The sequence below is a fragment of the Alnus glutinosa genome, chromosome 9, assembly GCF_958979055.1.
Source record: "Alnus glutinosa chromosome 9, dhAlnGlut1.1, whole genome shotgun sequence".
NCBI lineage: Eukaryota > Viridiplantae > Streptophyta > Magnoliopsida > Fagales > Betulaceae > Alnus > Alnus glutinosa.
In genome coordinates this window covers 2,887,760-2,912,792 of record NC_084894.1, presented here as the reverse complement: position 1 = coordinate 2,912,792, position 25,033 = coordinate 2,887,760, and the positions used below count along the sequence as shown (strand labels likewise).

At 35.4% G+C, this 25,033-nt stretch overlaps 1 protein-coding gene across 4 annotated transcripts; it reads left to right on the top strand.

Annotated features, from left to right (window-relative positions):
• The first annotated feature begins 15,884 nt into the window (after window positions 1-15,884).
• LOC133878240 (outer envelope protein 80, chloroplastic-like) lies at window positions 15,885-24,471 on the top strand. 4 transcript variants are annotated; one of them, XR_009901858.1, is made up of 17 exons: window positions 15,885-17,052; window positions 17,326-17,419; window positions 17,566-17,648; window positions 17,809-17,906; window positions 17,979-18,048; window positions 18,459-18,552; window positions 19,440-19,521; window positions 19,659-19,691; window positions 21,150-21,303; window positions 21,405-21,545; window positions 21,959-22,029; window positions 22,193-22,271; window positions 22,347-22,462; window positions 22,606-22,753; window positions 23,684-23,753; window positions 23,922-24,048; window positions 24,172-24,310. XR_009901858.1 is itself a non-coding variant. In XM_062316771.1 (16 exons), the coding sequence occupies exons 1-16, from the start codon at window positions 16,330-16,332 to the stop codon at window positions 24,324-24,326; spliced, it is 2,211 nt and encodes a 736-aa protein (XP_062172755.1). In that variant the 5' UTR covers window positions 15,891-16,329; the 3' UTR covers window positions 24,327-24,471. The 4 variants fall into 4 exon arrangements, 2 of the variants coding, with proteins under 2 accessions (XP_062172755.1, XP_062172756.1); XR_009901859.1 differs by having other exon boundaries at window positions 23,922-24,052; window positions 24,172-24,307; XM_062316771.1 differs by lacking the exon at window positions 23,922-24,048 and having other exon boundaries at window positions 15,891-17,052; window positions 24,172-24,471.
• Window positions 24,472-25,033: the final 562 nt, after the last annotated feature.

The following is a 25,033-nucleotide window of genomic DNA, read 5'->3' as shown; positions in this document are numbered from 1 at the left end:
CACCTTGGGTTAACCACCAAGGTCCACGGAAAGGTTAAGAGAGAGAGAAAATAAAAATGGGAATGCATGAGCCATGATGTATTTGCCCCTTTCGATCACTCCTTCCATTAATATTTTTTTTTGTTAAAGCCTAACGAAAAAAACAAAAATGACTAAAATATCTCTATTTATAAAATTTTAAAGGAAAATGAAATGAAAAAAGTGAAGAAAAAAAAAATAGTGGTCTTCTTTTTTTAAAATAAATAATAATAATTAAGGGTATATATTTATATTTTTATTAATTTTACATAGGTATAAAGAGTTGCTTCACTTGTTAGCCGTTTAAGTTAATGAAAAACCTAGAAATGAGCGATTGAAAGGTGCTTATGCATAAAACAAAAGGGCATTGAAAAAGGTATATTGGTTTAAGGGATAAATGAAGTTTTTTTAAAAAAAATAAAAAATCTCTAATAAAACAACTACTAAGCTGATGTTGGAATGCCATCGGTCCTTAAATTTTTTTATCCAATGGCTATCTCAGCCTAAGTTAGTCCTTAAAGGCAAAGGCCAATCATTGTTGATCACTTAAAAACTATGACTTTTGGAAGTGTTGCTAAAAGTTTGATAACTATTGACCAATTTCTGAAATGATTGGAAATGTTAGCCTAGGTTAATCCTTAGGCAAAGCCCCATCATTGTTGATAAGCACTTATCAACTATGACTTTTGAGAGTGTTGCTAAAAGTTTGATCCCTTTTAAATTTTTATTTTGTTTGCTAATTTCGAGGTAAAAAAAAAATGTGTTAGAATAATTAGTAGAATTTAAATTATTTTTAAAGTTGTGTCTTGGTGTTGATTTTTGAGATTGAAAAGTAATATTTTTTAATGGTATAAAATTATTGGAGGTGTGAACAGTTATATATAATGATTGATGTTATTAAAAATAGTGTGGAATAATGATTGAAATAATAATTATTTATTATAAAAAAATATTAAAAATTACTATTTAATGTAAATAATTATTATTTTGGTGTTGATAGGTGTACCTATGTTAGATCAGGTGGGACCCACTTAAAAAATTGTTTCTTTATAAAAAAAAAAAAAAAAAAAAAAAAAAAAAAAAAAAACTTGATTTCCAAGTTGAAATCGGGTTAGATTCAAAAACCCGATTTAAAAATCGGGTTGAAACATAGACGGGATTTCAGTATAATGTGATCAAACTAAAATACTGATATAGTATATAGCATTACTCAAGTCTTTGACAAGTGTTGATGATTTAATCTAATATCATACTAAATATGGTGAGTTCAAAACCCCCTGATTCTCGTAGGTTACTCAAATTTCAATTAAAATTGGCTTCACCGGATCACTTACAGCAAAAGCTCCGGCAACCTTTCCATCAACAGCAACCAAAACACATTCCCAACAAAAACTTATGTGTCACCAACTTTTCCGCTCATGCTAGTTCCAGGGTGCACCTTAAAGTCCTCAACCTGGCCCCTATGACATTTTCATAATTACTCTGTGGCCGGAACTTCTGGCGCAGCCCCTTTGCAGCTTCCACCACGTACAGCTTTTGTTATTGGGTACGTGTTTGCTATTTGCCTGAATGTTTCAACGAAAAACAAAAAAGAAAGAAAAGTTAATTTCAAGAAATTAGCCATAATGTTTCAATTAGCAGCATTACACAATCATCCAAAGTCTAAAAAGTCATGTATATATATGTGACATGTAAGGGTACTGATTATACGTGTTCGTATGTTGAGTTCGGGTCATATCATGACATTGATATAAGATTATATATGTGAATTCTAATTCAACTAAGTATAACCGCCTACTAACTGCTAACCGTCCATAACCGCTAACTGTATAACCGTAAAACCGCCTAAAAACCGATAACCACTCTAGAAAGGCGGTTAGTGGTTTTTAGAAAGGCAGTTAGTGGTTATAACCGCTAACCGCTTTTATTATTATTATTATTATTATTATATATATATATATATATATATATATATATATATATATATATATATATATATTTATTATTATTATTATTTAGATATAAAAACAACAAAACCGAAAACACGTCGTTTTGGAAATTTAACCTAGACATTAAAAACCAAAAAAAACCCTAGACTCATCTACATTCTCTCGTCTCCCTCTCCACGCCGCCAGCCCCTCGGTGACCTCACCTCTCAACTCTCTCATGATTCTCATCTCCATTCTCTCAACTCTCTCATGATTCTCATCTCTATTCTCTCTCGTCTCCCACTCCAGTCGTTTAATGCAGTCTTCGAAGAGAAGCTCCAGGGTGATGGAGAGGAGATCGAGGGCGGTGGAAGCTCTATTGATGGAACCGGAGAGATCGGAACAATAGAGGAGTTGGAGGACAGTTAGGTGGCATTGGAGGGACGATTAGCAGTGGAGCACGTGGGAGTGAAGGTAGATCTGGAGTGGTGGTCGCGGTTGGGTAGATCTGGAGCGGTCGTGGTGGTTTGGTAGATCTGGAGTGGTCATTTTTGTTGGATGAGGACTCATCGGAGTCTGAAGTGGTGTTGGTGGCTGGGTCCACGAAGAGGTAGAGGATGACGTCGGCGGTGGAGGGGTCGATTTCCGCATGGCCAAATGTAAAAAAAAATAAACTATTGCCGGTTTTTATGGCGGTTTTTTCATAGCGGTTGGCGGAGGCGGTTTGTGATTTTCGGTAACCGCCTAGGCGGTTACGGTTAGCGGTTTTGGCCAATAACCGCTAACCGCCACCGCCTTTTCACCCCTATTTTCAACAACCCATATTTAATTCTAATTTTTTTTACAACACCAAATCCATTCCACCCCTATGCTTATGATATTACTCAACAAAGTCCTTAGAAATATTCAACAACGAAAGCCCATTCTTTTTAGGAGAAGTGTCTAGAGCTTTTAGACACAATTATGTGCTTGAGAATCAAACTGCACTCATTCTAAAAGTTTTTCATATGAAAATCCTACAAATTATTCTGCAGTTTATTTGTTGTACATATCTTTATACAATTTTTTCACAAATTAACCATTAAATGTTAAAAAAATAGACTACATATAAACAACAGAATAATGTAAAACATATTTCTTCTCATTTATAGTACCATCCAAGAGATTGACACCCGGCCACCTCGATCTATTGGTCTAACCATGTCACAGAACTTATAAATAGCCATTGGAACTCTGGAAAAAGAGCTGGCATTATATATATAGCACTGACGACCACTGGCTTTCCAGCTGTTAGTTTGCCCGTCTTATCAAAGACCTCTGTGTTCACCTGCAGGATTAATAGAAAGATATTTAAAGGTAAAAGAAGAAAACGAATCTGCTAAAAAATCCAGTCACATGCAAGGAAAGTATTGTGGCATAAAGCAGATAGGACTACACCCATGTTATGAAAGCTGCAGCAATCACAACCTGATATATATGGAGCAAAAAAATTAATTCGAACAACTTGATTTTCCAACATTGAAATAGGATGATGGAAATGAAGAAACTCACGGCCGGTAGGAACAGAGAATTTGCAAACTGGGTCAGCTACTTTTTGAAGCTCAGCTGCTCGGGCAAGCTGAGCTAGCTAGTAGCTACGTCGATATGCATGATTGTTTTTGCGACAAACATTTTTGGTCTAGGACCACTTAATTTGTTGTTTCTGAAAGCCATGCATGTGCGGTGTACAACAGAAGAAGGGTAACATCACTTCTAATTTCCATTCACATGCATATCTAGTCTTTTATACTCCGTTTTTTTTTTTTTTTTTTTTTTTAGATATCTTTTATACTTCGTTTGATTTGGTGGAAACAAGTTTTCATTGTAAAATATTTTTGAGAAAATCATTTTTTCAGAAAAATATTTTCTGTTGAAATTATTTTCTTGTGTTTGGCGCGTACGGAAAATTACAAATATTTTTTATATTTTATTCAGTCATTAATTTATAAAAATCAAATTTTATTCACAACATAAAAAATATTAATGTAAAATAATATATATATATATATATTTTTATATTTGGTGCATACGGATTCCAGCAAAAGTGGCTGGGGATCCAGCCGTTCTAGCCAGATTCCGGCCAGTCTAACCGGAATTTGGCACAGTACTGCCGGAATCCAGCGACGGTAGCCAAACGTCACCGGATTCCGACATAATTTTTCAAATTCTGGCACCGATTGGTGCCGGAATCTGGCGATAGTTGACTGCTTGAACGTAAAGGTCGATATCGTCGTTTAAAAGAGGGTCGACTGCATTTGCTATCTAAGGAAAATGATTTACCCTTTTAAAAAGTGTAAATCATTTTCCAAAATTTATTAAGCATTTTTTATCAAACAAAAATCATTTTCCGGTTGACCATTATTTTTCGTCCCTACCGAACACCGGAAAATGCCGAAATCATTTTCTAACAACCATTTTACACTGAAACAAACGGAACATTAGTTGCAATTTTTTATTTGGGATTAAAGTATGAAATGAGGCCTAACCTAATTTTCAAGCCTATATGTAAATCATTTAGGAAAATGTTATTTAATAGACTGCTATATGTCTGCGATATAACTGGAATAACATAGCAGTGAAAATCTACTTCATTCCAAGAGTTTATTAAAGGGATAATTGCATCACTGGTCCCTGTGATTTGCCTAAATTACAAATCACTCCCTATGGTATCAACATGAATTCAAAGATCCATGTGATTGGCTTAATTTACAAATCGATTCCTGGAGTCAAATTCTGTTAAAATTTTTGAAAGATTCTGTTAAAACGCCACGTAAGCGACAAGTCAATACCAATAAGATGGCAACACGTGTCCATATTAATAAAAAATATAAATATATTAAAAAATAAATAAATAAAATTTATTTTTAAAAAAAAAAAAAATTAAAAAAAAAAAAAAAACACCCTGAAATGCATTTCGGGCAGGCCCAAAGGCCACCCCCAAGGGGTTGGCAGCCACCCCTTTGCTTTTTTTTTTTCGTTCTTTTTTTTTTTTTAAAAAAAAAAAAATGTTTTATATATATATATATATTATTAAAATGGACACGTGTCACAATCTTATTGGTTGACATGGCGTTTAACAGAATATGTCAAATTTTTTAACAGAATTTGACTGCAGTGATCGATTTGTAAATTAAGTCAACCACATGGATCTCTGAATTCATGTTGATACCATAGAGAGTGATTTGTAATGTAGGTCAACCACAATGACCAATAGTGCAATTATCATTTTATTAAATAGTATTGCTTTATAGTACTGCAATCCTCACTAGTTCTGCTGTCAATGATGGCACACCATGTTAGGGTTAATTTTAACCACATAACTAATTTCATAGACTGCGTGAAAAGCTTAGAAAAAAATTGTTATGTGCTGTGAAAAAAAAAAAACAGTTTTTGAAACTATTCGCACAATAAAAAAGTATCTAAAAAAATCTGATTTCCCTCTATATATCTACCTTTTAAAGTATTTTCAAAGCCCAATGATGTCAACAACTTCCGGATCCAGCCGAATCCGAATCAAGCCGGGTCGATTTCCCTTTGCTACCTTGTACTCTCTCAAACTCTCAGTGACAGTGCACCACTAGGGTTTATCTCCTTCTTCCAAAGCTCCATTCTCAAAACCTTAGACCCCAAAATTCCCCAAATCCAAATGCTCTTCTGCTTCGAATAAGGCTTTACAATTTGGAAAGGAAATTGAGGATAGTGCTTTGAGCGGGTGTTTGGTATAGTAGTATAAGTGGAAATCAAGAAAAATTTTGGGTCGGGAAGAATTTGTCTGAGATTGTGTGAGAATACGAGGACGATCATGCAAATGTTGATGTGAGTGAGATGTAGACTGGAGGGGTTGTTGGATTGTAGTAGGCGGATGGGGTGGCGGGTCTTGAGAAATTTGGCAAAGTTGTTGATCTGGAGAATGTTGCTGGAGTTGTATTTCTGGATGGCTGGAGTGGGTTTCTATGACGACCCTTTTTCTTTTTTAATTTTTTTATATACAAAATGGAATCATCACCGTGGCATGACTATTTGTCACTAAGCCAACACATAGACATGTCCCCATAACTTGTACCCGATATGTCAAAGATAAACGTCTATCCAGCGGAAATTAAATCTCATAAACGGACTAGTCTAGATTACAATAATATGGCCATTACATTGTCTATTTGTTTAAAACTTAATTAAAATATTAATTACACAAAAGAATGGCTGTACAAAATAAGTGTCACAAACGACACAAGCCATATATATAAAAATGTCTAAAAAAAATGCTGATCATCTCCGAGTCCAACACCTATAACTGTTGCGATGTGCTTCAAGTATCCCAAGTATTTTGTCATAGGGTCATCGTCGACTTATGCGGTATCTACAGTCATAACATTAACATCTACATGGCTGTGGAGTTAGCCACGTCCGAATAGGTAAAAGCATGAGTCCACCAACTCAGAAATATAGTACACACTGGTTTTCGTAATGAATCATAAGCATATAAACAATTCTAAGCATACTAACAATCATTATCAATTGAATCATCATGTACATATCATACATTATCACTTTGCTATTCATTCTCAACATCATTTTCATCACACTACCTCACATGCTTAACATTCATTTTCATCTCATTACACATCATCACTTGCTATACATTCTCAACTTACAATTTCATTTCATTTTAGTGCCAAAGGGGTCGCAGCTCAATGATATTTCTTTTCATCATTTTACATATCATCATTACACTTATCATTTTTTTCATTTACTTTCATTTTGTTGTGCCAAAGGGGACGCAGTCTAGTGATCTTTCTTTTCGTGGTGCCAAAGGGGACGCAGCTCAGTGGTTTTTCACATCACATTGCCGAAGGGGGTGCGGCCCTGTGGTTAATTTTACTTTCTTCCTCTTTCATTTCACAAAGCCTCTTTTCATTTTACATTTTCTCTTTTAAAATCACATTGCCAAAGGAAACGCAGCCCAATGGTTTGTCATTTCACTTTATCTCTTTTTATGTACATACTCATGTTATCACACATGTATCACTTCTCATGTTCTTTACACAACTTTCATCATCTCATCATCATATCTTAAACATCATATCAAATTTACAATTCAAACATCATTCTATTATCACAACTTAATCATCATCTCATCATTATATCTTAATCATCATATCAAATTTACATCTCAAACATCATTCTATTATCACGACTCAATCATCATCTCATCATTATATCTTAATTATCGAATCAAATTCACAACACAAACATCATTCTATATTCACAACTCAATCATCACTTTATGTTCTCATCTCATACACCATTTCATGTTCACATATCAAACATTATATTATTCTCACATTTCATATTCATACTCATTCACTATCTCATATTCACTTTACAAGCCTCGTATCAATTTCACATCACAGTTATTGCATTTCATCACCGTATGCATATAATCAGGGGCGGAACGACGTTCATCACATTAGTCCCCCAAAAAGTTTTGAAATTTGCTTAAAAATATGAAAATTTATAAATTTGTCCCCCCTAATTTTTTTTATATATATTTTGACCCCCAAAAATAACTTTTTTGTCCCCCCTAATTTTTTTTTTTTATATTTTGACCCCTCATTCATTTTGAAAGATCAAAAATATTCTTGTTTCTACTATTATTTTTTAACCAAATGCCCAAAATTAGCTTCTTCTTTTTTTCTCCTTGATACTTGAATCAATTACCAAGCCATATCACAAGCTAGCTAGACTGCAGCAGTGCAACACGTCTGCATTTAATACAAAGTTGAAAGGTTACTCTTCCAAAGTCCTTCATGGCGCCTTCATCCCTCTCTCTCTCTCTCTCTCTCTCTCTTTGACTCTCTGTGACTCTTAGTCTCTATGACTCTATTTGTTGTTTATTGGACTAATCACTAATGGTAAACTAATGGACTAACAGTAGCATGCAAAACACGTTCCTGTCATTCTGCACTTCCGAGTTCCGATCCGCCCCTATAAGAATCCTTCTTCTTCTTCATTTTTCTTCATTTTTTTTTTAGTACTCAGCTTTTCTTTTTCCTTTTTATTTTCTTGGTTTGAAGTTTGAACCCAGTCACCTAGAAAAGAGAGAAGCAGAGAGAAGCTTTTCTTTCTTCACTTTTTCCTTCTTTTTTTTTTTTTTTTTTTTTTTTTCTTTTTTCCTTTTTAGTTTTTATCTTTATTAAGTCGATGGATCATGGATGGTACTGGCTTTCAGTTAAAAATTAAAATTATCTGTATATACTACATATACTAAGTTATAATTTTAGAGCTCTTTACTCTTTTGAATTTTCTGTATGTAGAATGTAATTATGATTTATGTGGCCATGTGGGCCTTTCACCTTTGTATCTGTGTATATTGAATTACTAATCTCACTGTTGTGCAATGCGAGATGGTGGGCCTTGGTGGTGTGTATTGTTTGATGCTCAAGTCGTCCATTTGTTGCTTTGCTTTTTGAAGTCTCTGTACACATTACACATTAAGCAATGGTTCAAATAAATCTCTTTTCAAATATGTTTTGACTTTTAAATGGGTTTATCTTTTAAACTTTGGACGCTGCAATATTGTTATGACTTGACTCTCATCATTGTTGTTGTTAGGGGTTTTGAGAGATTTTGTAAAGAGAGAGAGAGTCTACGCTCAAAGAAACAATTTTTCTTGGACCCTATAAATTGTGCTTAGTTTATTTTAGGGAAAAGTACACATATCCCCCTCAAACTACCACTCAATTGTCAATGTACCTCCCAAACTACCAATTGTGTCAATTACCCCCCTCAAACTACCAAAAAATGTCAATGTCCCCCCTAATACCAACAAAAAGACAAAAATAACCCTAAATTTTTTTGAATAAGACAAAAATGTCCTTATAAATTCGAAAAAAAAAACTAAACTAAAATATTATTTTTTAAAAAACAAATTAATAAAAAACAAAATAAAAAATAAAAAAACGAAAAAGAAAGTTTTTTTTTTTTTTAAAAAAAAAACAAACGAAAAAGAAAAAGGAAAAACCGGCTTTTTTATTAAATTTTTTTTTTAAAAAAAAAAAATCATTTTTTTTTTAAAAAAAAAACAAAACAAAAAAAATAACTGAAACTTACAAAAATAATTTGTTTTAACAAAAAAAAAACGAAAAAAAAAAAACAGTTTTTAATTTTTTTTTTTGTATAAATTTTTGTTATTTTATATTTTTTAAAATATTTTTTTAGTTTTTATTTTATTTTAATAATTTTATGAAGGGTATTTTTGTCATTATGGAGAAATTGATAGTTTTTTGTAGTTTAGGGGGGGACATTGACACAATTGGTAGTTTTGGGGAGACATTGACAATGAGGTGGTAGTTTGAGAGGGTTATGTGTACTTTTTCCAAAACTAGTAGTTTATACTATTGTGTATTTTTGTGTTTTTTTTATTGTTAGTGGTAATAAAAACTATAGTAAGTATTACTTGTTAGTAGTAATAAGAACTATGATAAAATTCTAATAAAAATCTTAACGTCTAGAATTTTTCAGGTTAATTATTGATCCATAAATTTTTCTTAAAGTTAAGAAAAATATGGGCAAGCTAAAAACACTTGATTCGTTCTTTAAGAGAAAAGATGGTAATCACTCAAAAGTCAATACTGATACGTCTTTAGCAATGGAAATTGAAGCTTTAGTGACTGATGAGCGCCCCTCCAAATGTCCAAGTTTAATTCAGCCTGAAGAAATGGATGCTACCATTTTCCAACGTGATCCAAGATTACGTCCGCAAATATGAGAATTTCCCGTAAATTTACAAGATGAAATGCAACGTGCTTATATTAACGCCGGTTCATGTCAACCCATTCTTTCGAAATATCCATTTTCAAGAGAGGGTAATAATCGTCGCCGATTTCAAACTTATTGGTTCAACACATTCTCAACTTGTTTGGAGTACTCGGAATCAAAGAATGTCATATTTTGTCTTCAATGCTACGTTTTTGCTAAGAAATCAACAGGCTGTCCAGAATCAAATGCATTTGTTGTGAAATGCTTTAACAATTGGAAAAAGGCAAGCGACAAAATGAATAGTTCTTTAATGGGACACATGGGGAAAGATCCAAATTCACCACATAAAAATGCTGTGAAATGTTGTGAGGATCTGATGAATCGGCCACGGCATATTAACAAGTTAGTTGAAAAACAAACATCACAAGAAACAGAGAATAATTGGTTACGGCTCAAAGCCTCAATAGATAGTGTTCAATGGCTAGCATTCCAAGCATGTGCCTTTAGAGGTCATGATGAAAGGCTTGACTCAAAAAATCAAGGTAACTTCATTGAATTGATAAAGCTCCTAGCAACTAATAATGATGGTGTTTCTGGACTAGTCTTGGAAAATGCTCCAAGGAATGCGAAATATACATTACCCAAAATTCAAAAGGAAATTCTACATATCATTGCAAATAAAGTGCAGGATATGATTCGAAAAGAAATTGGGAATGCCAAATTTTACATTCTTGTTGATGAAGCTCGGGATGAGTAAAAAATGGAGCAAATGGCTATTAATCTGAGGTTTGTTGATAAAGATGGTTTTATAAGAGAGCGATCCATTCATGGTATGCATGTCAATGATACTACTGCAGCAACTTTGAAAAAGAATATATGTGTTGTTCTTTCTCGTTACAAACTTCAAATTGAGAATATTCGAGGTCAGTGATATGATGGAGGTAGTAATATGCGTGATGAATGGAATGGGTTACAAGCTTTATTTCTGAGGGATTGTCCCTCTGCATATTATGTGCATTGCATGGCTCATAAACTACAATTAGCTTTAGTTGCAGCATTTAAAGAAGCCAAGCATATTCATCAGTTCTTTATTCAGTTGGCTTCTATTATCAATATTGTTGGTGGTTCTTCAAAATGCCATGATGAATTACAAGCTGCTCAAGCTGTTGAAATTGAAAGTTTGATTGTTTCTAATAAAATTGAGACTGGAAAGGGGGCAAACCAAATTGGTACTTTGCAACGACCTGGAGATACTCGATGGTCATCTCATTGTCAATCTATTTGCAGCTTGATAAAAATGTTTGGTTCAACTTGTTCAGTTTTCAACAATATCTCCAAGGAATGAGCTAATTATTCTTAACACGGTGATGCTGAAGCGGCTTACATGGTATTAACATCATTTGAATTTATTTTGATATTGCATTTGATGAAAGATCTTATGGGACTCACTAATATGTTGTGTCAAACTTTGCAACAAAAATCTCTAGACATTTTAAATGCCATGACTCAAGTTTCAACTACACAATCACTCATTCAAGAGAGGAGAGAAGATGGGTGGGAACCTTTGCTTGCTACTGTTAAATCATTTTGTGAAGAAAATGATATTGATATTCCCGATATGAATGCTCATTACAGTAGAGCTCGAGGTCGATCTTGTTGTCAAGATGAAGGGTCTCCAACAACAATTGAGCATCATTTTAAAGTTGATATATTTACTACTGCAATAGACTTTCAATTATAAGAATTGAAAAGTAGATTTGGTGAGCAAGTTGTAGAACTCCTCACTCTTAGCTCTGCTTCAAGCCCTAAAGATGCATACAAATCATTTGAGATTGATGATATATGCAAATTAGCTGAGAAGTTTTATTCTAAAGATTTCAACGTGCAATAAAGATTCTATTTGAAGTTTCAATTGGAACATTATAAGCTTGATGTGCTAAAGCATTCAGATTTTCAAAATATGTCTACATTATCTCAGTTATGCATAGGATTGGCAAATTCGGGAAAGTCAAAGATCTATTATTTGATTGACAGGTTGATTCGTCTAGTGTTGACTCTCACTGTTTCTACTGCGACTACAGAACGAGCTTTTTCTACGATGAAACTTATAAAAACTAGATTGTGTAGTAGAATGGAAGATGAATTTCTTGCAGACCATATGGTAGTTTATATTGATAAAGAAATTGTTAAGAATTTCACTTTAGAGATGATAATTGATGAATTTTATTCTATCAGCGATCGTCGTCGAGCATAATTTGAAGGAGAAGCTATGTTCTTTTTTGGGATCTTTTTTTTGTACATGTTTATAGAAAAATAGGAAACTTGTGTATTCCAAAGGAAAGTTCTCTTGATGTTTTCTAAGATGATTTTGAAATAGACATGTAACTTTTGCATGACTTACAATTTAATATGGAATTAAATTTAAGGCTTTTATATTTTTTATTTTACATAAACAAGTACAAACACACACAGAGCGAAAAACTACATGTATCTATATACTTATGTACGTAGTTACATATTTATATAAATTCGTTCCCCCTTACCAAAAATCTTGGTTCCACCCTGCATATAATCAACATAAATAACAATAGTTCAATTATAAATACATAACATAAAACTCCTTAAGTTCTCAGTGAGTAAAATATTCACTTTGGCTGCTTGGTTTATGGCTTAAAGAAGAATCATCCACCAAATGAGACTCAAGGCTTGGAAATTACTTAGGAAGCTCCAAAACACTCAAAACCTCAAATCGATTGGTGAAAACGTAAATCTCACTTCGTAGATTACGTTTTTGGATTCGGATTTGAGTTTGGAGGCCTAGATCTTCAAGAATCAATGGTTTTAGATGAAACCCTAAGGAAATGGCGCAAGGGGGTGAAGAAATTCGGGAAAACAAAAATGGCTCAAAAATCGCCAATTAGCGTTTTAAATTGAAGCCTGTCCGAACACGAAAGTGGCCTATCCAGACACAGTGTGTGCCTTGTCCGGACACAACCCACGAAGAGTCATTATCGACTCTCTGATCAACCCGTCCGGACACGGGTTCTAGCTTGTCCGGACCCAACACCCATAAACTCAATTTTAAAAGTTGGATGACTTAGTTAAAAATAAAAATAAATAAATAAATAATGGATGACTTGAGTTTGGAAGTGGATGAAAGCTGGCGCACGTTTGGTTAGATGAAGTGAATAATTGAGAAATAAGTAGCTCCTGTAGCCTTAGCCTAGGTTTTGCAACTTCTAACCAGTGCCCAGCACGTCACCTGCATGTTATTAGCCTATGCTACCTATCAAAGTAGTCTTGAGTACTCTTTACTAACTTGAGTCTTCACAAATCACAAGGGATTGAAGTCGTGGCTTTATGTGAAAAAAGTCAAATGAATTTAATGAACTGCTTACCAAACTTCAAGCCTACAACTCTACAGCTACAGCCTACAAGGCACATGACATCTTGTGGCTCAGGAAAAAAAAAAAAAAAAAAAATCCCAGTTAGTTTGCGACGTGTGTGTGTGTGTGTGATGTTGTGTCATCTCGGGTCAGTGTGCGACATGCGTCTTGACTTGAGCCAGTTGAGTGAGTTTAGAGCCGCTTGCGAGTCATTTAATCAAAATGTCAAATCTCAGTCAGAATTTTTTAGACTTTGAGGCTTTGAGCGTAAGAGCTTTGGGTTAAACTTAACACACACGAGTGTTATTTTTACAAATCATGGAAAAGCATGAAATCAGATAGTAGAAAAATTTGCTCTGTAGAATTTGTTAGGTATTTCTTTCAAGTTCCAACTCAAACATTCAACCATTCAACTAAACCTTCAAAGTTCAACCATTCAAATCAATTTCTAAACAAAATCCAGCCTTTCAGTATCAGCCTATCAGGTATGTAATAAACTTTTATTTTGCTTAAGATTTAAGCTTTTATATTTGAATTGTTTTTTCAATTTATTGTTCTTTTATATTTAGATTGCTTTTTTTTTTTTATATAATTTTTTTTATATTTAATTGTTTACGAATATATATAGTTTTTGTTTCATATATTAATTGTATAAAATATATAATTGTAGTTACCTAAGATTATGGAGAACAATGATTCAACTGAGCTACAATCAAATATTAAACGAGCTCGTATTGAGGTAGTTTTAGCAAATTTGCCGACCGATCCTGGCTTGAGAAAAACAAATTCTTGACCCTCCACCCAAAATCCTGGCTCCGCCACTATTTGCAGTAGTGCAAAGTTAGTAGCAAGAATAGAAGAATCAGGTGGAAATAGAGAGAGACATGGTGATGTTGAAGAAACAAAACCAACTGAATCATCCCTTGTTGGCCAAGTGTCAGGGGAAAATGTTGTTGTTGGAAAGGCTGTTTCATAAAAAATAACATGTCTTGATATACACAAACAATTGGTTTGGGGATCTAAGCACCTATTACCCTTTTTAATTAGAACTATAGCTTAAGAAAATGTTTTTTTTGCTTCTATAGGCAAATTTATGATAATTATAGGCCTAAACAAAGGGAAACAAGCACATCCGAAGGTTTTGAGAAAAGCATAATTAGGATGATGTTGAAATAATTTGAAGAAAGGAGATTGACGTTATAATACAAGAGTAGGCATACGATTGATTAAGTAAACAGCTGTGAGGAAAGCATCAACACAATAAATAGATGGAAGTTTTGGTTGTGCTAAGAGAGTGATCAAGGCCAGTTTCAGTAATGCGGCGGTATTTTCTTTCAGAAATTCCGTTTTGCTCAAACGTATAAGGACATGTAAATTTATGATGAATGCCATGCTAGTTAGTGAATTGTTTAAATGCAGCAGAAACATATTCTCCGTCATTGTCAGTTTGAAGTTGTTTGATTTTATAGGAGAATAAATTTTCTACGAGACATTTGAATTTAATAAAGCATACAAGCACGTCTGACTTTTGTTTTAATGGGAACAACCAAACAAATCTTGAAAAATCATCAATAAAAAACAATGTAAAACTTACAACCACCAACTGATACGACTGGTGAAGTCCATACATCCGAATGAATTAATTCAAGAGGATATGTAGATCTTCCTATGGAATCAGAAAAAGGCAATTTCCTACTCTTAGCAACATGACATGCTTCACACACCTTATTAAACTTAATCGAACCAGACATAGGTAACAAAGACTCCTTAATTAGTTTCTGAATGATGGACTCTGACGGGTGACCAAGCCTAGAATGTCAGACATGAACAGGTGTTGTGACATCTAGGAAAGCAATAAAGGATGAACTGAAAGCAGCCTTAGCCGAATGTTTTCTCTGTAGAGGTTGTTTGAGGTAGATGGGGTATAACCCCTCTTCACTCGACCCTTGCAGGATGATTTTCGTGGTCAGCAAATCCTTAAATCACAAAGCAGGTAGAAGTAAGAATAAAATAACAATTATCATCCTTACAAAACTTTTGAATTGAAAGTAAATTTCAAGAGGCATTAGGACAATGTAATATATTATGCAAATGGAATAGAGTTTTAGGAGTAGAAATAAGAGTAGAATTAGTGTTGGCAATCTGCAATCCTCCTCCATTTCCCACTGTTACACTGTCAGTTCTCTGGTAAGGCTGCTACAAAGTCAGATTCTCAAGTTCTGCAGTTACGTGAATGTTTGCACCACTATCCAAGTACCATGGTTGTTCATTGTCTTGAATATCATGTGTACGTGCTGCCATGGTTGCTAGTTGGGAAGGTGGATGCCTACCTTGGTATGAGAAATTCATACGAAGGTAGTAATCAAGTGCCTGTTGATCTGACAGGGAGTCCGATTAGTAGTAAAAAATTGAGAACTTGAGAAGCATTTACCATTATGCTGCATGGGTCCTACAGTTTTGGAGATTGGCAGAGACCGATTTGGCTGATTTGGATACTGTTGAGAAGGTTGATATCGCTGATTGAAAGCTTTCGGTGGCTGAAACTTGTGCTTCCTATTGTAGTGTTGCTGTTTTGGCTTTTGTGTGAAGAAAGCCACCTGATTAGCTTCAGGTGGGACTGTCTTCACATGAGCATTCAATAAGTGCTCAAAATTGAGCAATTGCATTGAAAAATTGTCGAATTAAATTGAGGCTTCTCTTGTAGCAAAGCTCAAGGAGGTGATAAATGAGGTGATATGAAGGGTTGAGACCTCCTACAACGTAAGATATCAGGTCCTCATCATCTACAGTCTTACCAACTGCAGCAAGTTGGTCAGCCCAACTCTTTGCAACAAAGCATGTAATTTGAGCAATTTTTGGATCCCTAATTTTAACGTATGGAGTTGATGCTTGAGCCTTGAGGTGTGAGATTCTTGAATGAGAATTAGAAGCAAATTTCTTAGCCAAGTGAGTCCAAACTTGGCATGCAGTATTCTGTCTATAAATAGTCTCTGCATATTCTTTGCTTCGTAACTGCGCGCTCTTTACTTTATTGTATGCCATGAGTCTCTTCATCTTCAGCAGATGGGCAACAACTCTTCTGTGAGTCTCTTGCTCTCCTTTAATTACTCTACATGTGTTATCAGTGTTGATTCTGGACATACTTCTAACACGCATCCGAATTCTTTTTCAATCCGGCAATCGCTCTTGTGTCAATAACGATGCCGCAAAACGATGACGTACGGTTCACTTCGTCCTCTCTCAAAGTCCCTCTCCCTCCACAACCCTCACCCTTCAAATTCCCGTTCTGTTCCCAAACCTTAGCTTCGCAAATGGCGAAGACTAGGAACTCGCTTGCTCAGCTCATCGACTCTGTCAAGACTCGCTCGGATTTCAAGCGATTCCGCCCGGGATTCTCTCATTTCTGGAATCGGTCCACTGAGACGAGAAAATCTTCTCTTCTTTGTTCGGCGTCGTTGTCTCTGATTCGGTCGGACGAGTCGACTCAAGCAGAGTCGTTTGGAACTCAGAAATCGGGCTCGAGAAGTCGATACGGGAAGGAGGAGGAGCAGAGGCTGTTGGTACCGAAATCTTCGCTTCTCTGTTCGGCTTCGTTGGCGCTGAATCGGCCCGACGAGCCGGCGACTCAGGGAGACTCTTCGGGGAGGGAGGCTCAGCCAAAGGGACACTCCACGAGTCGAGTGTACGACGAGGAGAGGGTGCTGATCAGCGAAGTGCTGGTGAGGAACAGGGACGGCGAGGAGCTCGAGAGGAAAGACCTGGAAATGGAGGCCTTGCAGGCGCTTAAGGCGTGCCGAGCCAACTCCGCGCTCACGGTGCTCGAGGTTCAGGAGGATGTGCATCGAATCATCCACAGCGGGTACTTCTCCTCGTGCATACCCGTCGCGGTCGACACGCGGGACGGCATCAGATTGGTGTTTCAGGTATAATTGTTGGTTGAGCATTGTGTAAATTGATACGCATTTGCAAGGTGTTGGTTTTTAAGATTGTAAATTAGTAGTTGTTTCCCATGGACATTCTGAACTTTCCTCCGAATCTATATCTTGTTAACTACAAAGTGGTTAAGAATAGTATGGCATTTTGTGGGTAATCTTTTGTGCAAAATGCACACTCGTGTCCTAAGAATTTTTGGGAACATGTTTCTTATTTGGTTTGGCATGGAATAGAACTTAATATTGGTTTTATTGTGGCATAAGGTAGAACCAAACCAGGAGTTCCAAGGGTTGGTTTGTGAAGGAGCTAATGTTCTTCCAGCAAAATTTCTAGAGGATTCTTTCCGTGATGGATATGGTAGGTCTTTTTATACCTTCTTATATGTGTACTCCTGTGTATATGCATGCATTTATATGATACTATTTGGTTTTTAGCCTGCCAGTTTTGGAATGTGCTCATAAGAGACCTTTATTGTTTTTGAATTTTGGTGTCAAGCTGTGCAGGAAAAGTGATTAATCTCAGGCGTTTAAATGAAGCTATATCTTCTATCAATGGATGGTACATGGAGCGGGGGTTTGTTGCCATGGTTAGTGCTTGATCTCTGAAAATTAATTATGTTTACTGTGCAGAAATGCAGATTTTTTTTTTTGGTCTGGTAGGAATGCTGAGATGATTTATTATATACTCAAGGTTTGTGAAGACAACTGTTCATATTAATGGATAATTGATTTTTATAATTCTCAAAGGTTTCAGCTGTTGAGATTCTCTCTGGGGGTATTCTTAGGTTACAAGTTTCTGAAGCCGTGGTCAATAAGATATCCATAAGTTTCCTGGACAGAAAAACGTAAGAGTTGCCTATTTGATTCACATGCATAGGATTTCATGACTAATTTATGCTTTATTGTTATATCTTCAGCGGTGAGCCCACTACAGGGAAGACAAAGCCAGAAACAATACTTCGACAACTTACAACCAAGAAGGGTCAGGTATATCATCTGCCTAGCTTTTAGCACTTAAATACACAATGGTACTCAAGACAATCTCTTTAGGAACAGGTGTTCTACTTTATAAAGAACCAGTGATGGAAAGAGTTTCAGCTAAAAAAAAAAAAATAGTATTTCTATATTTATGCATACAAAAGTTGCTCTTGCTTGTGTCTTTCTTGTTTTGTTTGCCATCATAATTTATTGGGAGGAAAATATATTCTTGTTTGTTATTCATTATCACAATGATGTATTCAGAGATGCTAGTTGTTAACATTGATTGAATTGGAACCTGAAGAGTAATGATTTCCTTTTTCTGTGCCATAAATGGGTCTTCCTTATGGAAATGCACAGTATTTAGTTGTTAAATACTGACTGTAAGGATATTTTCACTTTGGATGATCCTTGTTCAGGTGTACAGTATGCTTCAAGGAAAAAGAGATGAGGAGACCGTATCAACCATGGGAATCATGGAAAATGTTAGCATTATTGCCCAGCATGCAGGTGGTGAGTAAAATCTTTTCCTTCTGAATCATTCCCTGTTGAGATTTATTTGCTTTGCAATAATATTTTATAAGACACGCTAAGCTAACTAGAAATTATTCTTTGAAATGCTAAGCTAGTTATTAAAAAAGTTATGGAGCTCTTGAAAAATGTTGCTGATGTGGAAAATCCTTCTGTACATTTGAAGAGTAGTTTTTAATAAGAAACTGATCTGATTTGAATTAGAGGCAGAATGTAATTTCAGGAAACCGCTTCAAATCCTACTCAGAATTGCAAATATGATGATCATTATAATAAACTCCTACGGCAAATCTATTGTATGATACTCCCAATGTACTAAGGGGTACCTTACGCTTATAATGAGTTTGGCTTATCAAAATGAGATTGACTTATTACCTATGAAAAAATAAAATCTATTGTATGGCATTCACATAAAGTGGATCAGAGAGCTCATGGGTGACTTGGAACAGAGAATTGGCATGAGGATCCCGTGAAAGATCATCGTCTCCCAATAATTCTGATCCATTATTGGAATATGATTGTTCTTGGTTACTGGCCTTTTATGTTGATGTTTGCATAATAAAATCTAGAATTAGTTTCCAACTGCTGGTCACTAGTTGAAAACCGTGAGAATAATTCTGTGGATTTGGACTGTTGAGGTTCAAGCATGGCTTGTCTTTCTCCTCCATGAGGTTGGTTTATTGACAATTTTTTGTTGATTGCACTCTTGTTTCTTTTGGGGTATATTTTTCATTGTAATGATCTTATGTGTATTATTGAGTGGAGATGCTTCTACGCATGTTTATGAGCTTCTACATGTTTTCCTTAATCTTTGATTTTCCCCATCCTATTTTTTTATTTGTTGTCACATTTTATTTGCAACATGGTAGATACTGGTAAGGTTGATATGGTAATGAATGTTGTTGAGCGTCCAAGTGGAGGTTTTTCTGCTGGTGGTGGAATATCAAGTGGGTAAGTCATAAGTGTGTTTGTTTGAAGGGCACTATCATGCAAGCAATCTTACCTAAAAAATTTACTTTTGTTTCAAAGCTTAAGTTTAGATTAACTTGCGCTGTATAATATTTACTCGGTGATATTTCAATTTATAGGATTACAAGTGGCCCAGCAGGACTCATTGGAAGGTAAGCTTATGAACTACATTATTTGGTTGGTGCCTTTTTTCAATTCTAATTCTTCCTTTTTCATTACATGATATCCATGCACGGTAATGAAAATTTTATCTCAAGGAACCTTTCTATGTACAATGGAGCAATGAGGCATTTTTTATGATGCAGTTGGTTGTTTTGATGCATCCATAACTCAGGACAGAAATGACCAGTTTAGTTTATCTATTCTTTTTTTTAAAAATAAAAATAAAAAAATCCAGAAGTGATTCAGAGGCTACAAATTGATTTGAGTCAAAGCATGTTACCTTGCTTGTGCTTTTGTCTCATTCTGAAGTGCTTATCTTGAGACAATATTACATGTTGGATTCAATTTTTTTAACTTGTACACACAATGAGACCTGTATGTGAGTTCATATAACATAGGAGTCGACACAATTTGAAGTTCGCTGGGTTATGCCTCCTCTTCATTTAAGAGCTTATACCCAACTCATCAACTTGTTCATCTTGGTTTTATTATACGGTAATGACATATCCATACAAACCATAGCATTTTGGCTTTGGGAATTTATTATCGCAAATTGCTATTGCAATTTTTGAGAAGGGCGTGTAATGACTTAAATATGTGCTATCACTCCAAAAGGACTAATCAAGTTGCAATTGGAGCTACTTAGAATCAATTATAAAGCCCAATCTCACATAGTAATCAACAAATATGTAACTTAGCACCCATGAGCTCCTTTATAATTCACACACTCTATGTGAGCTAATCATCTTTCCAATGTAGGACTCAGGGGTCACAATCTTCCATCTTTAAATACCTGACGTCCTCCTTATGGCCACATTATTTAGTGCTTCAATATCACATGACGTTACTAGGTTGCTTTGATATCATTTGTAACGACTCAAAGAAAGTGTTAGCCATATCTGAGCTATCAATCTAAAAAGACTAGTCGAGTTGCAATTGGAACTGTCTATAATCGCTTATAAAGTCCAGTCTTACCTAGTAAGGAACTAATGTGGGACTTTATAATTCACCCACTTTATGTGGGCTAATAATCTTTCTAATGTACGATTGGGGTGTTACAGGGCATGGGTTTCATTTTTCTGTAGAAGCTATCTTCTGCCTTTCTACCACACATTGTAACATTAAATATTCTTTTTCTTATTTGATATAATTTTCGTTGTTTAGTTACATATTATCTTATCTTATGAAGAACTCCATCGTTTGATTATTTCCTTAATGAAAACTGTTACATTAGTTTTACAAGTATTATTACAGAATAGAACCTCTCTGACCTACTTCCCAGTTGTAAGTAAAAAGTTTTGATGTATCCAAATGTTATTGTGATGTGAAGGAATACTTGTTTGGGAAGTAACACAATTTGTGCCCATAGCATCTAGTGTTGCACTAGATTCTTGTTACTTCGCATGATTTTGCTGTTTAGCTTATTTATATTTTTATTTCAATTGCAGCTTTGCATACTCTCATAGGAATGTTTTTGGAAGAAACCAGAAACTCAATATCTCTCTAGAGAGGGGCCAGATTGACTCAATATTCCGCATAAATTATACCGACCCATGGATTGAAGGAGATGACAAGCGGACATCCAGAACAATAATGGTTCAGGTAATCTAATTTGTTGCTCTTTTTTTTTCCTTGTACTATGTTTCTCTTGATGACGACAAGCTGATTATTGCGTAATTTATTTTAAAAATTTTTTACTTTAGAATTCAAGAACCCCTGGAACACTTGTTCATGGTGACCAATCGGATGGAAGTTGCCTGACCATTGGCCGTTTCACAGCTGGTATAGAATTCAGCCAACCAATCAGGCCTAAGTGGAGTGGAACAGCGGGTCTTTTTTTTCAGGTACTTAGACTAAAATTGCCATCTCCAATGCCTGGTTTTGATGCCAAATAGGATGACTTTTTACACTGGTGATACTGGCAAGCTTTTGAAAACCTTTATGGTGCTCATAAATTACAGATTTTCTCCCCTTACCTGTGGTGGTTCATTATTTATAAATCGGGAGAAATGTATTAGTGGGTTCCATTTCCTTTGGCCAGTGCTCCATATATTATGGAGAAATTATATATCTTGATATTGTGCTGGGATTGCAGTCCTTATGCTGTCTCCTGGAATCAGTAGTGTAAAGGTTGTAGATTATATTGCATAATTGTCTGTATGCATCACCAGTGAAAAGATTGTAGTTTATATTAAATATTTGCCTGTATATTTATATTCCTGGTGTTGCTTCCATTAATTAATCTGCATTGTTCTAGCATGCTGGCGTTCGTGATGAAAAAGGAGATCCTGTTATCAAGGATTTTTTCAGCAGTCCGCTTACTGCAAGGTATACATGTTTACCAGTGGATATTACCAACTTTTTTTTTGATAAGTAGATATTACCAGTTTTTGTAAGTTTGATTGCCAAGTGTGAGCTGTTAATTATACATGAGAGGTCCAGTATACTTGCTTCTGATCTTATGTTCTCAATTTTCTCTTTGTCTGTGCAGTGGCAAAGTCCATGATGATATGCTACTTGCTAAATTTGAGAGTGTCTACACTGGATCTGGTGACCAGGGCTCTTCAATGGTTAGACATTTACAGTCGTTGTAAAGTTATAATTTTTCACTCTATCCATAACACTCCTTTCTGTTTATCTTGCAGTTTGTAGTCAATATGGAACAGGGACTTCCTGTTTTGCCTGAGTGGTTGTCTTTCAACAGAGTGAATGCTCGTGCCAGGAAGGGTATAGAAATTGGTCCTTCTCGCTTTCTTTTAAGGTATGGTGCCTAAATGGTAACTTGGAGGGCTTTATTGTGAGAACATTCGGCTGGGTGACATCTTTTTTCTCTTAGTTCCCTGTTATTGTTGTTATTCATTGCCAGTGAAGCAAATGATGATCTGATTTATTTTTTATTGGTAGTTTGTCTGGTGGCCATGTCGTGGGTAATTTCCCTCCACATGAAGCATTTGCTATTGGTGGAACCAACAGTGTGAGAGGTTACGAAGAAGGTGCTGTTGCCTCTGGTCGATCTTATGCTGTTGGTTCTGGAGAAATCTCTTTCCCCATGGTAAGTGGTACTTCCTTTTTTTTATTATTAATTTTTTTTTTTTTTTTTGGAGGGGTGGGGGGGAGTGTTCTTTTAAGCATCTTGTGATTTGCATATTGCTGTTCCAAGTTGAGAGCATAAAAGGGATAGTGGATATGGAAGTGTAGGAGCATATGCAAAAGTGATCGTCTTCATTGTCTTAGATAAGTTATCTTTGAGGAGAAATTGAAGAGTAAGACCCGTCAGGGTGCAGCCTAGTGGTTAAAGAGTGGGCTTGAGATGAGCCGTAGACTCAGACAGGGTTCCATTGCACACTAGAAATTCCCGTGGATTACATGATACACGATTCTGGCGGGTGGGGTTTACTCCCCAGGTGTGGGTCCGAAGGCTAATGATCGCTAAGGATATGGCCCTTGATAGAGCTGAATGGTAAAAAAGGAATTTGCTCATTTGATTTTCAGTTGTTGGAATATGTTAGTGAGCATTAACTTGGGAAAAAAATTTATATGATAATGTAAAGCTTATGATAGCATGAAAATGAGATTTTAGAAGGGGTTGATATACTAGAAGATTTTCAGAATGTCAATGAGACGAGCAACTTATGACCATTTGGTCATTCCTGTAGGCTGTAAGGAAGGATTAAAACCAAGATTTTGAAAATGGCCAAATTACTTAACTTCAAGAAATAAATTATGAAACAAACTAGCAAATTTTCCAGAGAGATTAATGACTTAATAATCAAACTTCTTTTAATCTCAAAAGATAATAATTTGGTCAATTTCTTTTAATCAAACTTCTTTTAATTTCAATTCTATGGCCATCGCATTTGTCATTATGCACTGCATAAAGTTCAACAAGAAGGCAACGCCTCTTCACTTTGACCAGCACCTCTCTGCTAACGCCATATCATCTTGTAAATCCACCATTTTGACTTCCCCACTTTTTTTGCAGTTGGGCCCGGTAGGGGGAGTTATTTTCGCTGACTATGGAACTGATCTTGGATCAGGCCACACTGTGCTTGGTAGGTATCTTTTTGGTTGTTTCATTTACACTTGTAGTTTCTTTTTTTCTTTTTTGCCTGTTTGTTTCTTTTTGTTTTTGTTATGTATAGTCATTATTTGGGTTATATTTGCTAACATGACGGCAATGATCATGAGATGACCTGACTGACTGGGTTTGAAAAGGACAGTATCTATGAAAATTTGTTGGCGTCTACTGTCTCTGCTTGACTAGAAAGCTTGGTCTGTAAAGCTGAATTATTATCTTTGATGGGGAGAACTTTGAAAATATGTTGGCAATGGAACCCTGACTTTCAGGCAGGTCGTTTTCTCACCTTTTATCCAGAAAAGGAATATTGGCAGCAATTTAGAACCAGCATCAGTTGCTGGATCGGTTAAAATCAAATATTCGTGCTTTGTTTATTCTTTCTTCTTTGTTAGGTGATCCCGCCGGAGCAAGGCTGAAGCCTGGAAGTGGATATGGATATGGGTTTGGCATCCGAGTTGAGTCACCACTGGGTCCCCTGCGGCTCGAATACGCATTCAGTGACAGGCATGACAAGAGGTTTCACTTCGGGGTTGGTTATCGGACCTGAGGTCCTCTTTAGACTCTGGTTTCTTCTCCTTTGGATGCTAGTCGCCACTGTGCTTTTTTGTAACTAATTTTTGTTCTTGATGTAGAGTCCTACTATTGCTAGAGTTTTTTTGTTTTTTGGTTATATTACCTTTGTCATTACTTGATTCATTGATGCAGACTGGATTGAGTCCCATCTCGGCAATTATATCAACCCATACTCAATCACCTTTTTTCTCCTTACTTAAGTCAAAATTTAAAATAATGATTTTCGTCACACCCATTTATCACTTTTATGTCATGCTGTCTGACATGATGTCTTTTAGGTGGTTTACAATGCTAACCACTTGAAAAGAAAAAAATTGTAAACTGCTAAATGACTTGTTGTTTAGAGGCCTTACCTGGCGTTTCAAAACTGTAGCCCATCAAAATTAATTCTCAAGAAGTAGATCGTATTTATATGAGTCTCTCTCTCTCTTCTTCCTTTTTTTTTTTTTTTTTTTTTTTTTTTTTTTTTAAAAAAATTTATTTTATAAAGTAAATTTCAGAAATGACATTAACAATTATAGAGAAGCAAATATCGGCTTGAGAAACCCAATATCCAAATATATTTTCAGCTTCAAAGAGCTAGCATTTTTTCAACAGCACTATTGGAAAGCATTTAACTAAATTCAAAGCATAATGAGTTAAGATCACCTATGCTATGAAAAACGAAAACACTCTTGTTCT